This window comes from Giraffa tippelskirchi, chromosome 8 (assembly GCF_054371585.1).
Source record: "Giraffa tippelskirchi isolate mGirTip1 chromosome 8, T2T-mGirTip1v1.2.pri, whole genome shotgun sequence".
Lineage (NCBI taxonomy): Eukaryota > Metazoa > Chordata > Mammalia > Artiodactyla > Giraffidae > Giraffa > Giraffa tippelskirchi.
Window position 1 is genome coordinate 114,146,946 of NC_137282.1, and position 18,344 is coordinate 114,165,289.

The window sequence follows — 18,344 nt, forward strand, 5'->3', positions numbered from 1 at the left end:
GGGCAGTTCAGGTTCCTGGGGTTGAAATCCAGATCCATCACACCCCATCTGAAAGTGGCCCTGATGCGGGACCCCCAGCTGCCTCCTCAGCGCAGGAGTGGGTGCTGCCCAGGTTTTAAAGGTGAGATTTAGCCGAGGTGCAGAAGAGGTGCTCACAAAGAAGGAGACTTTTCTTATTTGCCCGCTGTGGTCTGAAGGCCCTGTGAGTCCGGCCGGGCTGCGGGCTGTCAGACTCCACCGCGTCCCTGGTTGAACCTGGGTCCTAGCATTTCCGGAGGCTTGGGCCCCACGTAGGCTTCTGAACAGCATCACGAACAGTCACCCGCGTGGGCTGCGGCTGCTGGGTCAGCTCTTTCTGGTTCTCCCTGAAGTTCCTGGAGCTGGGTCTGCCCTTCTTGAGCCTGTCTCTGCCTGCCTCTCTCTTGTGGGAACTCTGGTGGGTCAAGGAGGTGATGTCAGAACCTGGCTGCTTACCTTCCTCAGGGTTTGTTTTTTCCTCAGTTGCTCTCTAAGCCTTAGTTTCTCTTGTGTCAGGATTTCCATGTCTTTGTTAACACTCAGAAATTGCCTCCTGCCTCCTCTCTTCCCAAAATGCAGAGGCTCCCAGAGACGCTTCCTTACACAGCTGTAAAAAGTGTCTCTGGCTTTTCCCAGAGTTTGGGTGGCCTTTGCCTCTTCTTCCTTGCTATCATTCGAGAAGTTACCACTTGGGGAATGGTTGCCATGTGTCAGGCAGGCACTGCAGGTATCACCTCATTGAACCATAAAGAACCTGTGAGGAAGAGATTATCTCCCCGTTCGACAGATGCAGGACAAGAGCCTGCCAAGACTGAGCAACTGCCTGAGGACACCCAGCTGGAAAGTGAGCTGAGCTAAGATTCAGACAAGACCCTCTGACCCCTGAGAGCGGGAGGCCTCCCCTCCTGCAGCTGCTGGTGGGCAGTTCCTGGGGAGCTCTGCCTGCTCAGAGCCGTGAGGCAGGCCCGGCAGTGGGGGTGACCACGGTGCAGCCTGCAGATGCTAGACTAGAACAGAGCACAGGCTGCCAAGGAATCCCCATTCCCTGCCAGGAGGCCCAAGCTCTTTCTGCCATCATTTTGATTTCTTTTCTGATTATATAAAGGATCAGTTCAGTTCAGTTGCTCAGTCATGTCCGACTCTTTGCGACCCCATGAATCACAGCACGCCAGGCCTCCCTGTCCATCACCTACTCCCGGAGTCTACCCAAACCCATGTCCATCGAGTCGGTGATGCCATCCAGCCATCTCATCCTCTGTCGTCCCCTTCTCCTCCTGCCCCTAATCCTTCCCAGCATTAGGGTCTTTTCCAATGAGTCAACTCTTGGCGTGAGGTGGCCAAAGTATTGGAGTTTCAGCTTCAACATCAGTCCTTCCAATGAACACTCAGGACTGATCTCCTTTAGGATGGACTGGTTGGATCTCCTTGCAGTCCAAGGGACTCTCAAGAGTCTTCTCCAACACCACAGTTCAAAAGCATCAATTCTTTGGCACTCAGCTTTCTTCACCGTCCAACTCTCACATCCATACATGACTACTGGAAAAACCATAGCCTTGTCTAGATGGACCTTTGTTGGCAAAGTAATGTCTCTGCTTTTAAATATGCCATCTAGGTTGTTCATAACCTTCCTTCCAAGGAGTAAGCGTCTTTTAATTTCATGGCTGCAATCACCATCTGCAGTGATTTTGGAGCCCAAAAAAATAAAATCTGACACTGTTTCCACTGTTTCCCCATCTATTTCCCATGAAGTGATGAGACCAGAGGCCATGATCTTAGTTTTCTGAATGTTGAGCTTTAAGCCAACTTTTTCACTGTCCTCTTTCACTTTCATCAAGAGGCTCTTTAGTTCTTCTTTGTTTTCTGCCATAAGGATGGTGTCATTTGCATATCTGAGGTTATTGATATTTCTCCCGGCAGTCTTGATTCCAGCTTGTTTCTTCCAGCCCAGCGTTTCTCATGATGTACTCTGCATATAAGTTAAATAAGCAGGGTGACAATATACAGCCTTGACGTACTCCTTTTCCTATTTGGAACCAGTCTGTTGTTCCATGTCCAGTTCTAACTGTTGCTTCCTGACCTGCATACAGGTTTCTCAAGAGACAGGTCAGATGGTCTGGTATTCCCATCTCTTTCAGAATTTTCCACAGTTTATTGTGGAAAATTTGACACAGTCAAAGGCTTTGGCATAGTCAATAAAGCAGAAATAGATGTTTTTCTGGAACTCTCTTGCTTTTTCGATGATCCAGCGGATGTTGGCAATTTGGTCTCTGGTTCCTCTACCTTTTCTAAAACCAGCTTGAGCATCTGGAAGTTCACGGTTCACGTATTGCTGAAGCCTGGCTTGGAGAATTTTGAGCATTACTTTACTAGTGTGTGAGATGAGTGCAATTGTGCAGTAGTTTGAACATTCTTTGGCATTTCCTTTCTTTGGGATTAGAATGAAAACTGACCTTTTCCAGTCCTGTGGCCACTGCTGAGTTTTCCAGATTTGCTGGCATATTGAGTGCAGCACTTTCACAGCATCATCTTTCAGGATTTGAAATAGCTCAACTGGAATTCCATCACCTCCACTAGCTTTGTTCATAATGATGCTTTATACATACCAATTTTTAATGGACTTGCTCAGAAAGAAACACGGTAGGTGGGCTTTATCCCACCAGTGGACTTCCCAGATGACTCAGTGGTAAAGAATCTGCCTGCCAATGAAGGAAACGCAGGAGACTTATGTTCAATTCCTGGGTCAGGAGGATCCCCTGGAGGAGGAAATGGCAACACACTTCAGTTTTCTTGCTGGGAAAATCCCACAGATAGAGGAGCCTGGTGGGCTCTAGTCCATGGGATTGCAAAAAGTCAGACACGACTGAGCATGCATGCATACCACCAGTGTTTTTTCTGGGTGTACACTCATACACACATTGACAATAAATATGTTCCAAAGTTAAGGTACACTGTGTGGTTTGGGTCAAATTTTTATTGTATTTACATTTTGAATAGGTAATATAATATCATGGTTCAAGACTCAAAAAGGAAGAGAGGGTGAACAGTGAAATGTCTCCCTCACTCACTTTTCTGCCAGCCACCCAGCTCCCTTCCTTGTGTTAATATTTTACAGTGTAATCCTTCCAGAAACATTTTACAGTGTAATCCTTCCAGAAACACTCGGTGTTTAAACAGGAAAGTAAACGTGCACAGGCCCATGTGCACACACATATAGGGTCCTTTTTGTTTTTCAACCAGATGGTCAGTAGCATAATAGACCCAGTCTTCAATAGCTTGCTTTTTTCATTTAGAGATCAGTCCCTATCTGTTTATAAAGAATTGCTGCATTTTTCATAGATTTTTTCCCCCATGTAATTTGATACCTTCTAGAAATTGATTTTCAATGGTTGAATAAAATTATATCAGATAGACATATTTTATTTAATTAGCTTTATATTGACAGAGATATAAGTTGTTCCCAATTTTGTACTATTATAAATAACATTGTTATGAATGGTGGGGTGGTTTAGTCGCTGTGGTGTCTGACTCTTGTGACCGCATGGACTGTAGCCTGCCAGGCTCCTCTGTCGATGGAATTTTCCTGGAAAGGACATTGGAGTGGGTGAAAATCCTTATTCAGTTTTGCTGTATATCTATGAATATCTCTTTAGAATCAGTATCCAGAAGTGGAACTGTGTCAAAAGACATAACCTTACTGACAAATTTTCCTCCAGAAATGTGTCAATTTGTACATATCAGCAATATAGGAAAGTATCAATTTCCCCTACATTCTTACCTATTCAATGAAAATGGTGTTAGTTTTTAATTTGAATTTCATATCCATATAGATGATTTAAAATTTTCTTTTTGTCTTTTGTTTCATGTCTGTTCATGCTCTGTGCCACTTTTTAAAATTAGGATATTCCTTTTTGTTATTGATTTGTAAGCACTCCTTATATACTAAGATTATTAATGTTTTGCCTGTCAATAAATGTCAAATGAAGTGTGAGTTCTAAGTTGTTGTCTTCCTCTGTCCTGGACCTGTGAGGCCTCACCATGCCCCCGCCTTCCATGTCCTTAGCTATGACTTATGTGATCACTGAGGACACTTTCTCACTGGGATGTCCACATCCTTCTACCCTTCAGGCGCCAGGAGCTCCGAGAGCTTCGGCTGCTCCAGAAGGAAGAACATCGGAATCAAACCCAACTGAGCAGCAAGCATGAGCTGCAGCTGGAGCAAATGCATAAGCGTTTTGAACAAGAAATCAACGTGAGTGTGAGAAAAGATGGGCCCCCAGAGGGCTTCTTGCCTCCTTGTTTCTTTAAGCAGAAGTTGCCGAGTGAGGATGAGTGGGCATGGAGAATATTCATAACAGTTTCCCAGTTCCTCTGGTTTCCGGATATCGTTAGGCATTGACTTGTAAACGTACTATTGCGTGAAGGTCACAGTGCTCCTCTCAGCCACACAGGAGGATCTCCAGAGGGGACATAACCTTTAATTGAGCCCCATGCAACAACGCTGCGAGGCAGATGGTCTGGGCTTTCTTTTGCACCTGAGGAAACAGACTCAGAGAGGTTGGGTGACTTGTCTCAGGTCACACAGTGAGGTTGTAGAGCTGGGATTCAGACCCAGGTGTGAGCACAGGCTCTGGGCTTTCCCCATCCCCCTCCCAGGTGTGAGCACGGGCTCTGGGCTTTCCCCATCTCCCTCCCAGGTGACTTGCCTAAATTCCCCTTTCTGCTCTTTCTAGGCCAAGAAGAAGTTCTTTGACATAGAGCTGGAGAACCTGGAGCGTCAGCAAAAGCAACAAGTAGAGAAGATGGAGCAAGACCATGCGGTGCGCCGCCGGGAGGAGGCCAAGCGGATTCGCCTGGAGCAGGAGCGGGACTATGCCAAGTTCCAGGAGCAGCTCAAGCTGATGAAGAAGGAGGTGAGTACGTGCTGGGTGGAAGCAGCGGGTCCTGGGAGGATGAGGGCCCTCTCAGTTGCAAATGCTCAAAACCTCAACTCAACCTCACCTCAGCAATAGAGGGAATTTGGAGGAGCTTATATACCTGAGAAGTGCATGTCAAGGTATGTCTGGATCTGCATCCTCTAGCCATGCCATCAGGAGCCCCTTCTCCATCTTTTGGGCTCTGCTTTCCTCTGCGTGGAGTTGGCTCCAAGCAGGCCCTTGTCTTGTGGCCTCAGGCAACTTCCTCTACATCCCCCCAGCTTAGCAGCCTGAGCTGGAAGAGAGCAGAGAGGACGGAAGGGATGGCGGCTTAGGGGAACTTGAGATGCTGTCACCAGACGGGGAGCTGGGTGCCGGGTAGGCGCACACATCCTCCATGCCTGACTCTCCCTTCTCCTAGAAGAGTAGCCCCCTAGCTTGGACCCGCACGCCTCTTCTCCCTCTTTCCCCACACAGCTGGAAGGAGAGGTGGCAAAGAGGCAATGGTCCTAGACAAGAGAAGGGAGGCCTGCCCCAGGGCAGGGCATCTGAGTCCTAGAGAGCAGCCCACACCTCCCCCGTGGAGCCAGACACTTGGAGGCTGGGCCAGGCTTTCTTTCCTGAACCCTCAGGAGAAAGGATGGGAACGAGGAGGGTAGAACCTGGGGCAGGGGGTACCAATCCAGGCTGTTCCCGATCTCCAGGTGGGAGTGCTGGGTGAACAGCTTCTAAGGGTGGGCTACAGTGCTTTCGGGGCCTCAGAGCCCAGTACCCAGACTTCACTCTGTCGGACATGACATGTGGTGAATCCAGGAGGCCTCCCCTGGCTGCCTGTGCGAATCAGGGCCACTGGCTGTGATGAGACAACTGGCCTAAGGTACAGAATTTAAGGAGCTACAGTAAAACTCCTAAATCAAGATAAATAATATCCTGATGCAATGTTTTAAGATAGAAATTAGTGTAAAACATTCATCACGGGTTACTCCGTGGAAGTCCAGTGGTAAGACTGCACTTTTACTGCCGAGGGCCCCGGTTCAGTCCCTTGTTGGAGAATTAAGATCCCACAAGCCACAGGGCGTGGTCAAAAATAAAAAACTCACGATGAACAGATTATCAGCTATTCAAAATAAAGGCAGGATCCGACAGAGCCAGGATTAGTGTGAGGCGATGAGGCTGAGCCCTGCAAGTATAGGACTTGGTCCTCGCTATATTTGCTATTTTGTTCATGGTTTCTTTGGCATGAATTTTGAGTTTCTAAAATTGTATACATGCTCCTTTGTGCCTGAGGTGAGCGCCTCCACTTTTTGTTGCTGTTTAGTCACTAAGTCATGTCTGACTCTTTGTAACCCCATGGACTGTAGCACACCAGTCTTCTCTGTCCTCCACGATCTCCCGGAGTTGGTTCAAATTCATGTCCATTGAGTAGGTGATGCCATCCAACCATCTCATCCTCTATCGTCCCCTTCTCCTCCTGCCTTCAATCTTTCCTAGCATCGGGGTCTTTTCCAGTGAGTCGGCTCTTTGCATTACGTGGCCAAAGTATTGGACCCTCAGCTTCAGCATCAGTCCTTTCAGTGAACACCCAGGACTGATCTCCTTTAGGATTGACTGGTTTGATTTCCTTGCTGTCCAAGGGACTCTCAAGAGTCTTCTCCAGCACTGCAGTTTGACAGCATCAATTCTTCAATGCTCAGCCTTCTTTATGGTCTAATTCTCACATCCATGCATGATTACTGGAAAAACCATAGCTTTAACTATAGGGACCGTTGTCAGCAAAGTGATGTCTCTACTTTTTAACACACTCTCTAGGTTTGTCATAGCTTTCCTTCCAAAGGCCTTGACTTACCCTGGTCCTGAACCTCCTGCTGAGAGATGGGCTTGTGGGCTGAGATATGTGGGGGTTGGGGAGGGGAGGGGCTGATACTAAACACATCCACAGCTCCAGTGCTGGGAGCACAGGCTTGGGAGACAGGCTTGTTTCCAAGTCTTTGGCACTGTGGCTCAAAGCTAACTGCTAGGCTTTGGACAAGCTACAGGCAGACCTTGTTTTATTGCACTTAGCAGATGTTGTGTTTTCTTTTTACAAATTGAAGGTTTGTGGCAACCCTGCCATGAGCAAGTCTTTCTGTACCATTTTTTCCAACAGCATTTGCTCACTTCCTGTCTCTGTGTCACATTTTGGTAATGCTTGCATATTTCAGACTTTATCATTATATTTGCCATGGTGATCGGTGATGGTTATTTTTGCAGGATGATTACAGTTTGCTGAAGGCTGAGATGGTGACTAGCATTTTTTAGCAATAAAACATGTTTACGTTACATACAGTTTTTTAAGACATGCTGTTACACACTTAACAGACTGCAGTATAGTGTAAATGTGACTTTTCCTATGTACCGGGAAACCAGAAAATTCACGGGACTTGCTTCATTGCAATCTTCACCTTATTGTGATTGTCTGGAACCAAACCAATGATATTCTCAAGCTCTTGCCCGAGTTCTGGCTGAGTTCTGTCACAGTGAGAGTTGTTCAGGCCCTGTTGTGTTGCGTTCCTACCTGTGTGGTACTGAATGGGGTACCAGGGACACTGTAATGAACAAAATAGACAGGGTCCCTCAAGGAGTTCGTTAATTTCCAGGGAAGCTAGAGCAACAAAGTACAGTACTAAATAAATAAAACCGTTGCCCGTTACATAGTAATACTTTCTGTGAGAGCAAATAGGCTGGTTAACTAGAGAAGATAAGGCGAGCTCTGCTTTAGAGGGGGCTGGGAAGGCTGTCAGCATGTGAGGTTTAGGCTGAGACCAGAGGATGCTTCCAGGAGGGTGGAACAGCATATGTAAAGGCCCTGAGGTATGGGAAAGAGCTTGGAGTGTGCGAAGAGCAGAACAATGATCAGAGTGGTAGGAGATTCGGAAGCGCTGGGGAGATGACTGTGGGATAAAATCAGGTAGGGGCCAAATCATGCACAGATGTGACTCCTAAGCAGGAGTTTGCTCCTTGAGTCATTGCTATTAACCGTGCATTTCTCACAGATGTTGTGAGCATTCAATGAGAAGTACCCCGTGTCTGCCCCAGAGTAAGTACCCAGTGGATTTCAGTTTTCTCTTGGATCCTCACCCTGTCCCATATGCACATCCTTTGTGTGTGTGGGTGGGGGAAGGAGTTGTGGGGATTTAGGAGTAGGAAAAAGAGTTGGCTGTGGAGACAGTGCCTGGAACGGGAAGGGGTGAGAGGTTGCCACAGAGTTTCTTCTCTTTGCGGGCACTGATGTTTAACAAAGTTGAAAATTCTTGTTGCTGGCAGGATTCTGGGGGGGCGTGGTTTAAGCCTGTCAGTGAATTCTTTTTTCTTTTCTAAATCAAGGTGGAGTTGCTTTACAGTGCTGTTTTAGTTTCTGCTGTATATCGAAGTGGATCGGCTATGCATGTACATTTATCCCCTCCCTCCCACCGCCATCGCCCAGCCCACCCCTCTCGGTGCGCTGAGCTGAGCTCCCTGCGCCATGTCAGTGAATTCTGAGGCCGTGTGTGGGATCTGGTGCTTGGGCTTCTGCTCAGGTTCAGTTTTTTTAATTTTCTTATTTCCTGGGTGTTTTTCTTCAAAGAGTTTTCACAGAAAGAAAAAGCCTGGCCTCTTTGTACCTTGGGCCTCTGCTGTTTAGTAAGACTGTGATCCTGTCCCTGTCCTTCCCTGAAGCGCTCTGTGGCCGGGACCTGGCCTACAGATTAAACAGAGTTGCTGGCTTCAATTGGCTTCATGGTGGAGCCAGGCAAAGCGGAGGCTGGCGTTTGCTTCTGGTTCCCAGAGCTAATTGCTGGGGTTTTGTTCGTCAGTATATATCTTTAAAGCTTCTACTCTTTGCCTGCTAGGCAATGATGAGCAAATCACGTACAGCCCCCATCCCCAGACTTGCCGTTGTTGTAAGAGGCTGTCAATATGGCAAGAGTTACATGGTTATAAGAAGTTTGAGAACAGGCTACATGTTTATCCGAGAGCGTCAAGGAGAGTGATGGTTTCTTCAGCTTGTAAAGAGAGAAGCAAGTCCTGTTAGAATGGCATTATGTTGGAGGGCTTATGTGGAGCCTGGAGTCAGAGACCCAAGTTTGAATTCTGATTCTAAACTCAGGCCAGCTGCTTAAACTCAGTGAGCCTCTGTCATTACAGGTAATGACAGGCTCGCTCGGGAAGCTGTTCTGGATACAGACTAAATGGCAGCGTGCCGGCCAGGCAGCTGGCACCTAGTGAGCCCTTACTGCGCGGTGGCCCCTCGGGTCATGCTTCCATTATCGTTGTTACATCTAAGGATTCCTGCTGGTGGGACTTTGAAAGGCTCTGCTTCATGGAACACCCCGCAAAGTGTCCCAAGATTCCGTATCCTGCCAGGGCCTACTCCACGGTCAGAAGGCCTTTGACTGCAAAGGTCCCCTCTGTGCAGCCGAAGCCCAGGGAGTGGCCGGCTTGGGTAGAGCCTGCCTGCCCACGGCCCTTGGCTTGGTGGTTAGCAGGCACCAGCCGGGGTGAGGGACGAAGGTGGGGACGGGTAGGACCCCCAGGGGAGCAGACTGTAATACCGGGGGGGGGGGGTGTGTGGCGTGAGCCAGCCCAGTGCTGTGCCAGAGAAATCCACACGCGGGTGCTGGCAGGGGGACACCGTACACAGATCTGTGTGGACTTTTTAAAAGACGTTTACACCTTTCTCTAGTTTTTGGCCGTGCTGGGTCTTTGTTGCTGCGCGTGGGGGCTGCTCTCTGGTTGCGGTGTGTGGGCTTCTCTTCACGGCGCCTTCTCTGGGTGCAGAGTGCAGGGTCTAGGTGCGCGGGCTTCTCTTCGTGGCGCCTTCTCTGGGTGCAGAGCGCAGGGTCTAGGTGCACGGGCTTCTCTTCGCAGCACCTTCTCTGGGTGCAGAGCGAAGGGTCTAGGTGCGCGGGCTTCTCTTTGCGGAGCCTTCTCTGGGTGCAGAGCACAGGGTCTAGGTGCATAGGCTTCTCTTCGTGGTGCCTTCTCTGGGTGCAGAGCGCAGAGTCTAGGTGCGCGGGCTTCTCTTTGCGGAGCCTTCTCTGGGTGCAGAGCACAGGGTCTAGGTGCATGGGCTTCTCTTCGTGGCACCTTCTCTGGGTGCAGAGCACAGGGTCTAGGTGCGCGGGCTTCTCTTTGCGGAGCCTTCTCTGGGTGCAGAGCACAGGGTCTAGGTGCATAGGCTTCTCTTCGTGGTGCCTTCTCTGGGTGCAGAGCGCAGGGTCTAGGTGCATGGGCTCCTCTTCGTGGCGCCTTCTCTGGGTGCAGAGCGCAGGGTCTAGGTGCGCGGGCTTCTCTTTGCGGAGCCTTCTCTGGGTGCAGAGCGCAGGGTCTAGGTGCGTGGGCTTCTGTAGTTGCCCTGTGAGGGCTCAGTGGCTGTGGCTCAGGGCTCCAGACTACCGGCTCCATAGTTGTGGCACACGAGCTTAGTGGCCCCATGGCATGTGGAATCTTCCCAGACTAGGGATCAAACCTGCGTCCGCTGCATTGGCACGTGGATTCTTTATCACTGGACCACCAGGGAAGTCCCAGTGTGGACTTTTCTTTAACTCATTCAGAGCAAGCAAGGGTTCACCCTGTCCATTTCCTTACAGCCCACTGAATGTGAGAAAGCTGGTCATGGTTTGATCTCAGGCATAGAAAACATACAAAAATAACAGAGGGTAAAACTTGAGATGCCTCATGGGGCCTCTTTCATGGTTACAGCAATTATTATGAAATATTTATCAGCTAATGACCTTCCTGCACTTAGGAGGTATGCATATAGGAAAAATCATCATTAGTAAGCTAGTTGAATGGGGACAAATGTATTCTTCATTGTGGTTTCAAGTAATTAAACCCAGTACTGTGTATGTCTGCATAGAAGTATAATAAGTATATTTTGTGAGGATGGAATTGATGGTCTGCTTCTCATTGCCCGTACACACGGTGCATTTAACATCCATGAGACTCTCAGTTGACGATTGTAACTTACTGCTTAGGTCCCTAAATGTGAAAATAGACTCAGTCAGTCTTAAAGGAGATCTTCCCAGAACTGTTCCCTTGCCCTCCTAGGCAAAACTCAAACATAACTTAACTGCTTCTTAAATAGTCTGGATCTCTATAATACCACAGAATTATACTCCTGGAAGGACCCTGGAGATTTCAGTTAAAAGCCAGATAATTTTTTCTGATGAGAGAATGGGAAACAAGTCCAGGGACTGTTCCAAAGATGGGCAGTTGGATCCGAAAGCAGGATTTCTGACATTGAGTAGAGAGCCTGTCTTTATAGCCCTCGGTGAGAGTGGTGCTGGTACATCCCTGCCCTCAGAGGTTTCTTACGAGTAAGGCCAAGTGCCCCTTTGCCAAGTAGCCCCATGTGACTCTACTCTGAAAGTTCTTTTGCTTTCTCCCTCTGTTGGCAGTGGTGTAACACTTCTTACAGTGCTCAGTGCCTTTAGCAGAAACCTCCAGACCCTTTTCTAAACTGCTGCTTCTCATCTGTCCTGGAAAACTACTTCACCAAGCTTGAAAAGCACCCTTCTTAGTGGGTCTTTTCAATTGTATGATGCCTTGAATGGGGCTGTCAGTGGCATTTTGACAAACTCTAGACAGGTGCTAAATTATCATTATGTACCATATATCCAGGGGAGCCCTTGGATATGGAAAGTGAAGTGGCACAGATGCAATTTTTGAGATATCTTATGAGGATGTCTAAGAGAGTAGTTCTCAACCAGGGACTCTTTTTGCCCATCCCGCATCCTCCCCCTGCTCCCACCCTGAGAACATTTGGCAGTATCTAGAAACATTTTTGGTTGTCATGACTGGGGAGAAGGTGTTATAGCATCTAGTAGGTAGGGGTCAGAGATGCTATTAACATTCTATAGTGCATAGGAAACCCCCACAACAAAAAATTATTTGGCTCCAAAAGTCAATAGTGCCAAGGTTGAGAAACCCTAATCTAAGACTGTTAAAGCTAAAGAATACAGGGGCAGGATTGGGATTACAAACCTAAAGCCATGAAAGAAAACACCCGGGAATTGAAAGAAGAGACAATAAAGAATAGCTGGTAGGGTTTTGGGGTCATATGTTAAGTGTCTGTTTAACTTTAGGAGAGGCTGCCAAACTTTTCCAAAAGAGTCTGTATTATTTTACATCTCCAGAACAACGCGTGAGAGTTGCAGTTGCTCCACATCATCCCCAGCGCTTGGTATCATCAGTTTGATGTTTTCTATTTTTGCCATTCTGATAGGAAGTGATATTGCATTGTGATGTTTTATTTGCATTTCATTAATGACTAAGGTTGAGTATCTTTTCATGTGCTTATTTGCTGTTTGTATATCTTTTTTGACAAGGTACCTGTTTGAATCTTTTGCTCATTTATTTAGCTGGGTGATTTCTTTTTTATTTCTGAATTCTGACAGTTCTTTTTACATTCTGGATACAGTCCTTTGTCAGTTATAGATTTTGAAAATGTTTGCTGCCAATCTGTGGCTTGTCTTTTGGTTCTTTAACAGTGTCTTGCATAAAGCAGAAGCACTTACTCTGATGAAGTCTGCTTTATCCTGTTTTCTTTTACAGACTGTGTGTTTAGTGGCATATCTAAGATATCTTTGCACAGTTCAAGGTCATGCTTTCTTTCAGATGTTTTACAGTTTTAAGTTTTACATTAGATGTGTAATATGTGGGTGCTGCTGCTGCTAAGTCGCTTCAGTCGTGTCCGACTCTGTGCGACCCCATAGACAGCAGCCCACCAGGCTCCCCTGTCCCTGGGATTCTCCAGGCAAGAACACTGGAGTGGGTTGCCATTTCTTTCTCCAATGCATGAAAGTGAAAAGTGAAAGTGAAGTTGCTCAGTCGTGTCCGACCCTTAGCGACCCCATGTATTATAGCCTACCAGGCTCCTCTGTCCATGGGATTTTCCAGGCAAGAGTACTGGAGTGGGGTGCCATTTCCTTCTCCAATATGTGGGTGAGGTTCACTGTTATTAGTATTGATTTTGCCTACGGATGTCCAGTTTTCTAGCACCATTTGCTGAAAGGACTTATCCTTTCTCCATTGATCTGCCTTTGCATGTTTATGCAAAATCAATTGACCATATATTTGTGTGTGTCTGTAACTGGACTATATGCAGTTCCATTGATCTATTTGTCTACCTTTCACCAGTTCTACAATGTCTTGATAAATATGTTTTTACAGTAAATCAGGTAGTGTGAGTCCTCCAACTTTATTCCTTTTTTCAAAATTATTTTGGTTATTCTAGTTCCTTTGCCCAGCCATATATATCTTAGAATCAGCTTATTGATTTCTGTAAAAATATCTGATGGAATTTTTGATTGAGATTGAGCTGAATTCATGTATCAGTTTAGGGAGAATGGAATCGAAACAATATTGAACCTTCCTTTCTATGAACATAATATATCCATTCATTTAGGTCTTCTTTAACATCCTTCCTTAGTGTTTTATAGTTTTCAGCATACAAATTTAGCATATATTTTGTTAGAATTATATTTAGTTCATTTGTGCTATTGTACAAGATTCTATTTTTTAATGTCAATTTCTAATGTCAAAGCTAGAGTATATTGGTATATTGAGCCCCGTATATTGATCTCACTTAAACTCATCAGTTCTAGGACTTTTGAAAAAAATAGACTTGGGATTTTTCAACATAGACAACAATTTTGCAAACAGTTTTATCTCTTCCTTTTTATTATATTTTAAAAATTTTTATTGAAGTATAGTTGACTTAGCATGTTGTGTTAATTTCTGCTGTACAGAAAAGTGACTCAGTTATACATAAATATATATTCTCTTTCATATTCTTTGCAACCCCATGGACTCTACAGTCCATGCATGGAATTATCCAGGCCAGAATACTGGAGTGGGTAGCCTTTCCCTTCTCCAGGAGATCTTCCCAACCCAGGGGTCACACCTAGATCTCCCGCACTGCAGGCGGATTCTTTACCAGCTGAGCCACCAGGGAAGCCCATATTCTTTTCTATCATGGTTTATCACAGGATATTGAATGTAGTTCCCTGTGCTGTACAGTAGAACCTTATTGTTTATCATATTTCTTTCTTTTTAATCTATATATTTTTTATTTTTCTTGCTTTATTGTGCTGGCAAGGACCTGTAGTGGGATGTTAAACAGGAATGGTCAAGTGGACATCTTTGCCTTGTTCCCAGTCTTAAGGGGAAAACATTTAGTGTTTTATAGTTAAGTATGATGTTAGCATTAGGTTTTTGTAGATGCTGTCTTTCAGATTAAGGAAATTCCCTTCTCTTTCTAATTCACTAATAGATTTTGTCATGAATGGATGTTGAATTTTATCAAATGGTTTTCCTATATTGATATGATCATACAGTTATTCTTCTTTAGTGTACTGATATTGTGAATTACATTGATTCTCACATATTGAATGAGCTTTACATTCCTGGGATAAAGCCCACTTGGTCATTATGTATTATCCTTTTGATATATTACTAGATTGAATTTGCTATTATTTTGGTGAGGATTTTTGAGTCTGTATTCATTGAAAAGATATTGGTCTGTGGTTTTCTTTTAATGTTGCTCTGGTTTTAGTTACTTATTTCTTCTTGAATGTGCTTTGGTACTTTCTTTCAAGAAATTTGTCTGTTTCACCTAATGGGCTGACTTTACTGATGTAAAGCTGTCCATGGTACTCCCTTGGTGTCCTTTTACTGACTGTAGGATCTGTGGCGATTTCTCTTTCACTCTTCATGTGGTAGTTTGTATTGTAGCATCCTTTCTCTCTCCTGCCTCCTTTTCCCTCCTGTCTTCCTCCTCCTCCTTTGTCAATCTGGCAAATGTTTGTTAATTTAATCGACTGTTGCCTGGTTCTCTGGCCAGAAACATGAGGTTTGTTAGGGTTTTACCTACTTTTTCACAGCATCACTGTCCAGGATTGGGGCAAAGCTAGGAGAGCAAAAGGAAAAAGAAAAACCAGGAAACCCACCCCCGGTACCAGCCCTTCTCTAAGTCTCGACTCCCTTTCATAGTCGCCTTCTTTTGTTTACTTTTCAGAGTCCTCAGGTAGTTGCTTTTTGTATTTTATCCAGATTTTTTCATTGTATTCAGCAGGAAAGAGAGGTTATATTGACTTACTTCATTATGTCAGAAGCAGAACTCTCCTGAAATGCTCTTTTTTTTTAATCACAGACAGTATTTTTACCCTCACTCGCTGCTCCTAAGGAACCTGTCAGTGAGTGTATGTTTTGAGATTTCAGGTACCTGTAAAGATATGAGTTATTCACAGAAAGCTGTCTGAGGAAATCTAGATTGTTTACAGAGAAGGGTCATGAGTCTCTTCTCTTTCTTCTGTTATCAAAGACGGAAACCCACTCCTGGCTGACTTGAGAATACTGTTAGCCTCTGACCAGGAAGCCAGGAATGTCACTTTCCTCATCTCTTAACATGGCTTCCCTGAGTTGATTCTCTCAGGCGGATCCTCCAGAGTGGCCCACCGTGACCTAAGGACAGAGAGTGGCTTTCCCCAATAGTTTAGCAAACATCCTGAAGCTCTCACTAGCCTGGTGAGGACTGCTTGCTCATCTCTGAACAATCCCTGATGCCAAGGCATGGAATATGCTGACAGACAGCCTTGATCTTATGCTCAGCCTGGGGTCAGCTGGGGTTGAGGCATCAGTTATACCTGAACCTCAGACACTGAGTGGGAGCTACTTAAAACATGCATTCTCAGCCAGGGTGATATCACCGCCAGGGAATTAAAAACATCTTAGCTATTATATGGTTTAACAGATTGACAGTGTTATTTGTGGGATTAACATTTCATGGTGGTGGGTAACTATGAAAAAATGTTGAAAAGGGCTTCTGAGGGGACAACCATTTAAAAGGAGGTTGAGAAACACTGCCCTAAATGAAACTGAGATACTGTCATCAAAAGAAGGGGCATGGGTACCAAACAGCAAAAACAGCGCTTATCTGCCCTGGGGGACTCTGGAAACTGGAGACGGGCGGCCAGGGGTGCCATCTGTCATCGGGGTAGAGAGCAGGGTGGGGGGTAGTGCCTGGAAAGCTGAGCCTTGTCTTCAGTCTCCTGGCCCAGGAGTTCTGGGATTGAAGGGTGGTTTTCTATGAAGTGTGAGGAGGTACCCTGACCCAGCAATTCTCTGCTGTTTCTGGTGCAGGTGAAGAATGAGGTGGAGAAGCTCCCCAGGCAGCAGCGGAAGGAGAGCATGAAGCAGAAGATGGAGGAGCACACTCAGAAGAAGCAGCTTCTCGTGAGTCCTTGTCCCTCAGCTGGGGAGTTGGAGGGGCTGGGGAGTCCCAGGTTTGAGACCCTGAGTGGCGCCTCAAGCCCTTCCCTATGTTCGTGCTCTGCCCCTTAAATATTCACCTGTCTCTTATTCTTGCTTGTGCTCAGTCATGTCCGACTCTTTTGCAGCCCCATAGACTGTAGCCCGCTAGGCTCCTCTGTTCATGGGATTTCCCAGAATACTGGAGTGGGTTGCCATTTCCTTCTCAGGGGATCTTCCCGACCCAGGGATCGAACCTGAGTCTCCAGCTTTGGCAGGCAGATTCTTAACCACTGAGCCACTAGGGAGACCCCCTATCCCTTATTCAGAATATCTAAATCAGATCATCCTGGTTATCCGTTTTATCACCTCTCCCCTGCAGCCTTCCTTGATTGCCCTCACTCCAGCTGGAAGTGAGCTCTCCTATCTCTGTGAGACACCATAGACATTTATTTCCGTCTCTCCCAAAGCCTTTAGCACCACCTGCCTTGTTTTTTGGTTGTTTGTACATCACATCTCCTTGACCAACCCAGTATATCCATCTGCCCACTTGGAGTCTCAAAGACATCAAATCCAGATCTCCCAGACCTTGTCCTGTTCTCATGTTCTGAGGGGTCACCACCCTCCACTGTGTTGTGAGGCCAGAAGCCTTGTCATTCCTGGTACCTCTTTTCCCTCAGCTCATCATCACTTCTCAGAGTTTGGATTTTTTTTTTTTAATCTCCAGACTCGCTCTGGACCTATCAAGTTGTCAACATCTCTGTGACGCCCGAGCCATTGTCGTCTTTTGCCTGAACTACTTCAGTAACCTCCCAGCTAGTTTCCCTGAAGCTCTTGCAGCTCTTTCTCTCACACCAGCTGGTGTGATCAATACGAATTCCAAATCTGATCCAGATCTGATCGTGACACTCTCCCCCAAAAGCCCTGGCCTTGAAGCGCTTCATATGGATAAACCTTCACTTTACCCATCTGATCAGATCAGCCTTCTTATGTGCCATCAAGGCCCTGTAGGTCTGGTTCCTGTCCGCCTCTCCCAGCTGAACGCAGTCCCCTCTGCTCCAACCTCACCAGCCTTCTTCCCACTTCATGCTTGCATCTTCTCCCACTTCCTCTGTCCCCAAATGCAAAGAAAATAGAGTCTACAATTACACATGTATTTGTATTAATATATTATCTAGTTTAGTGTTCATGGCTTACCAGGATAGGGGGTTTGTTTTCCCCTTTACAGAGGAAGAAACTAGGGCTCAGAGAGTTGACAGTGCACAGTCAACACTGGGGTCCAAGGCCTCAAACTGAATCTGACTCCAGACCCTCCTGCTTTCCTACAGCCTGTCCCTTGATGCTGTGATTAGAGGAAGATTGCAGGGCTGGGGAGTGGTGGGGAGACAGGCCCGCCTCCCCTAAGAGGGAGAGCAGATTGGCCCTCGGAAACCACTCTGGCAATTGCATCAAGAGCCTCAAAAATGTATCAAGAGCCCCCAAAATCCATCCTTTGGCCTAGATTTTCTGCCTCTATGGCTAATCTTACAGATGAGTCATCACACAGGCTCAAGAACATTAGCTACTGGAATGTGAAGAGCAGCAGTATCGAAAAGAAAACCTGTACGCAGCCTGTTACGTATCGGTTTGATAGGTCAGGGTGTAGTTACACCATGAAATATATTCAGCCATTAAAGTATATTTTTGATAGAAGGTTACATGATGACATGGAAAGGTCTTTTTAATAATTTTTTAAAATTGTGGTAAAATTGACATAAAATTTGTTATCTTACCCGTGTTTAAATGATTCTAAGTACATCAACATCCTTGTGCGTTACCATCACCACGATCCATCTCCAGAACTCTTTATCTTTCACAACAGAAACTCTGTACCCATTAAACAAGAACTCACGATACCCTCCATCCAGCCCCTGATGACCACCATTCTACTTTCTGTTTCTACAAATCTGACCTCATATAAATGGAATTATACATCATTTATCCTTTTGTGTCTGGTTTACTTCACTTACCACGTCCTCAAGATTCATCCATATTGTAGCATGTATAAGAATTTCCTGCCATTTAAAGCCTGAATAATATTTCACTGTATGTATATACCACATTGTGTTTATTTGTTTATGGACACTTGAGTTGTTTCCAATC

The 18,344-nt window shown here is 45.9% G+C and overlaps 1 protein-coding gene across 3 annotated transcripts in view; it reads left to right on the forward strand.

Moving 5' to 3' along the window:
• STK10 (serine/threonine kinase 10) overlaps positions 1 to 18,344 on the forward strand; it is a 129,562-nt gene that overhangs the window by 93,375 nt on the left and 17,843 nt on the right. For all 3 annotated transcript variants that reach the window (XR_014062263.1, XM_081520716.1, XM_081520717.1), the window contains 3 exons: positions 4,144 to 4,267; positions 4,749 to 4,928; positions 16,095 to 16,187. Coding sequence is in view for 2 of the 3 variants with exons in the window: in XM_081520716.1 (XP_081376842.1) it covers positions 4,144 to 4,267; positions 4,749 to 4,928; positions 16,095 to 16,187 (397 nt within the window). In the remaining variant the exon portion in view is untranslated. The remainder of the gene's footprint in view (positions 1 to 4,143; positions 4,268 to 4,748; positions 4,929 to 16,094; positions 16,188 to 18,344) is intronic.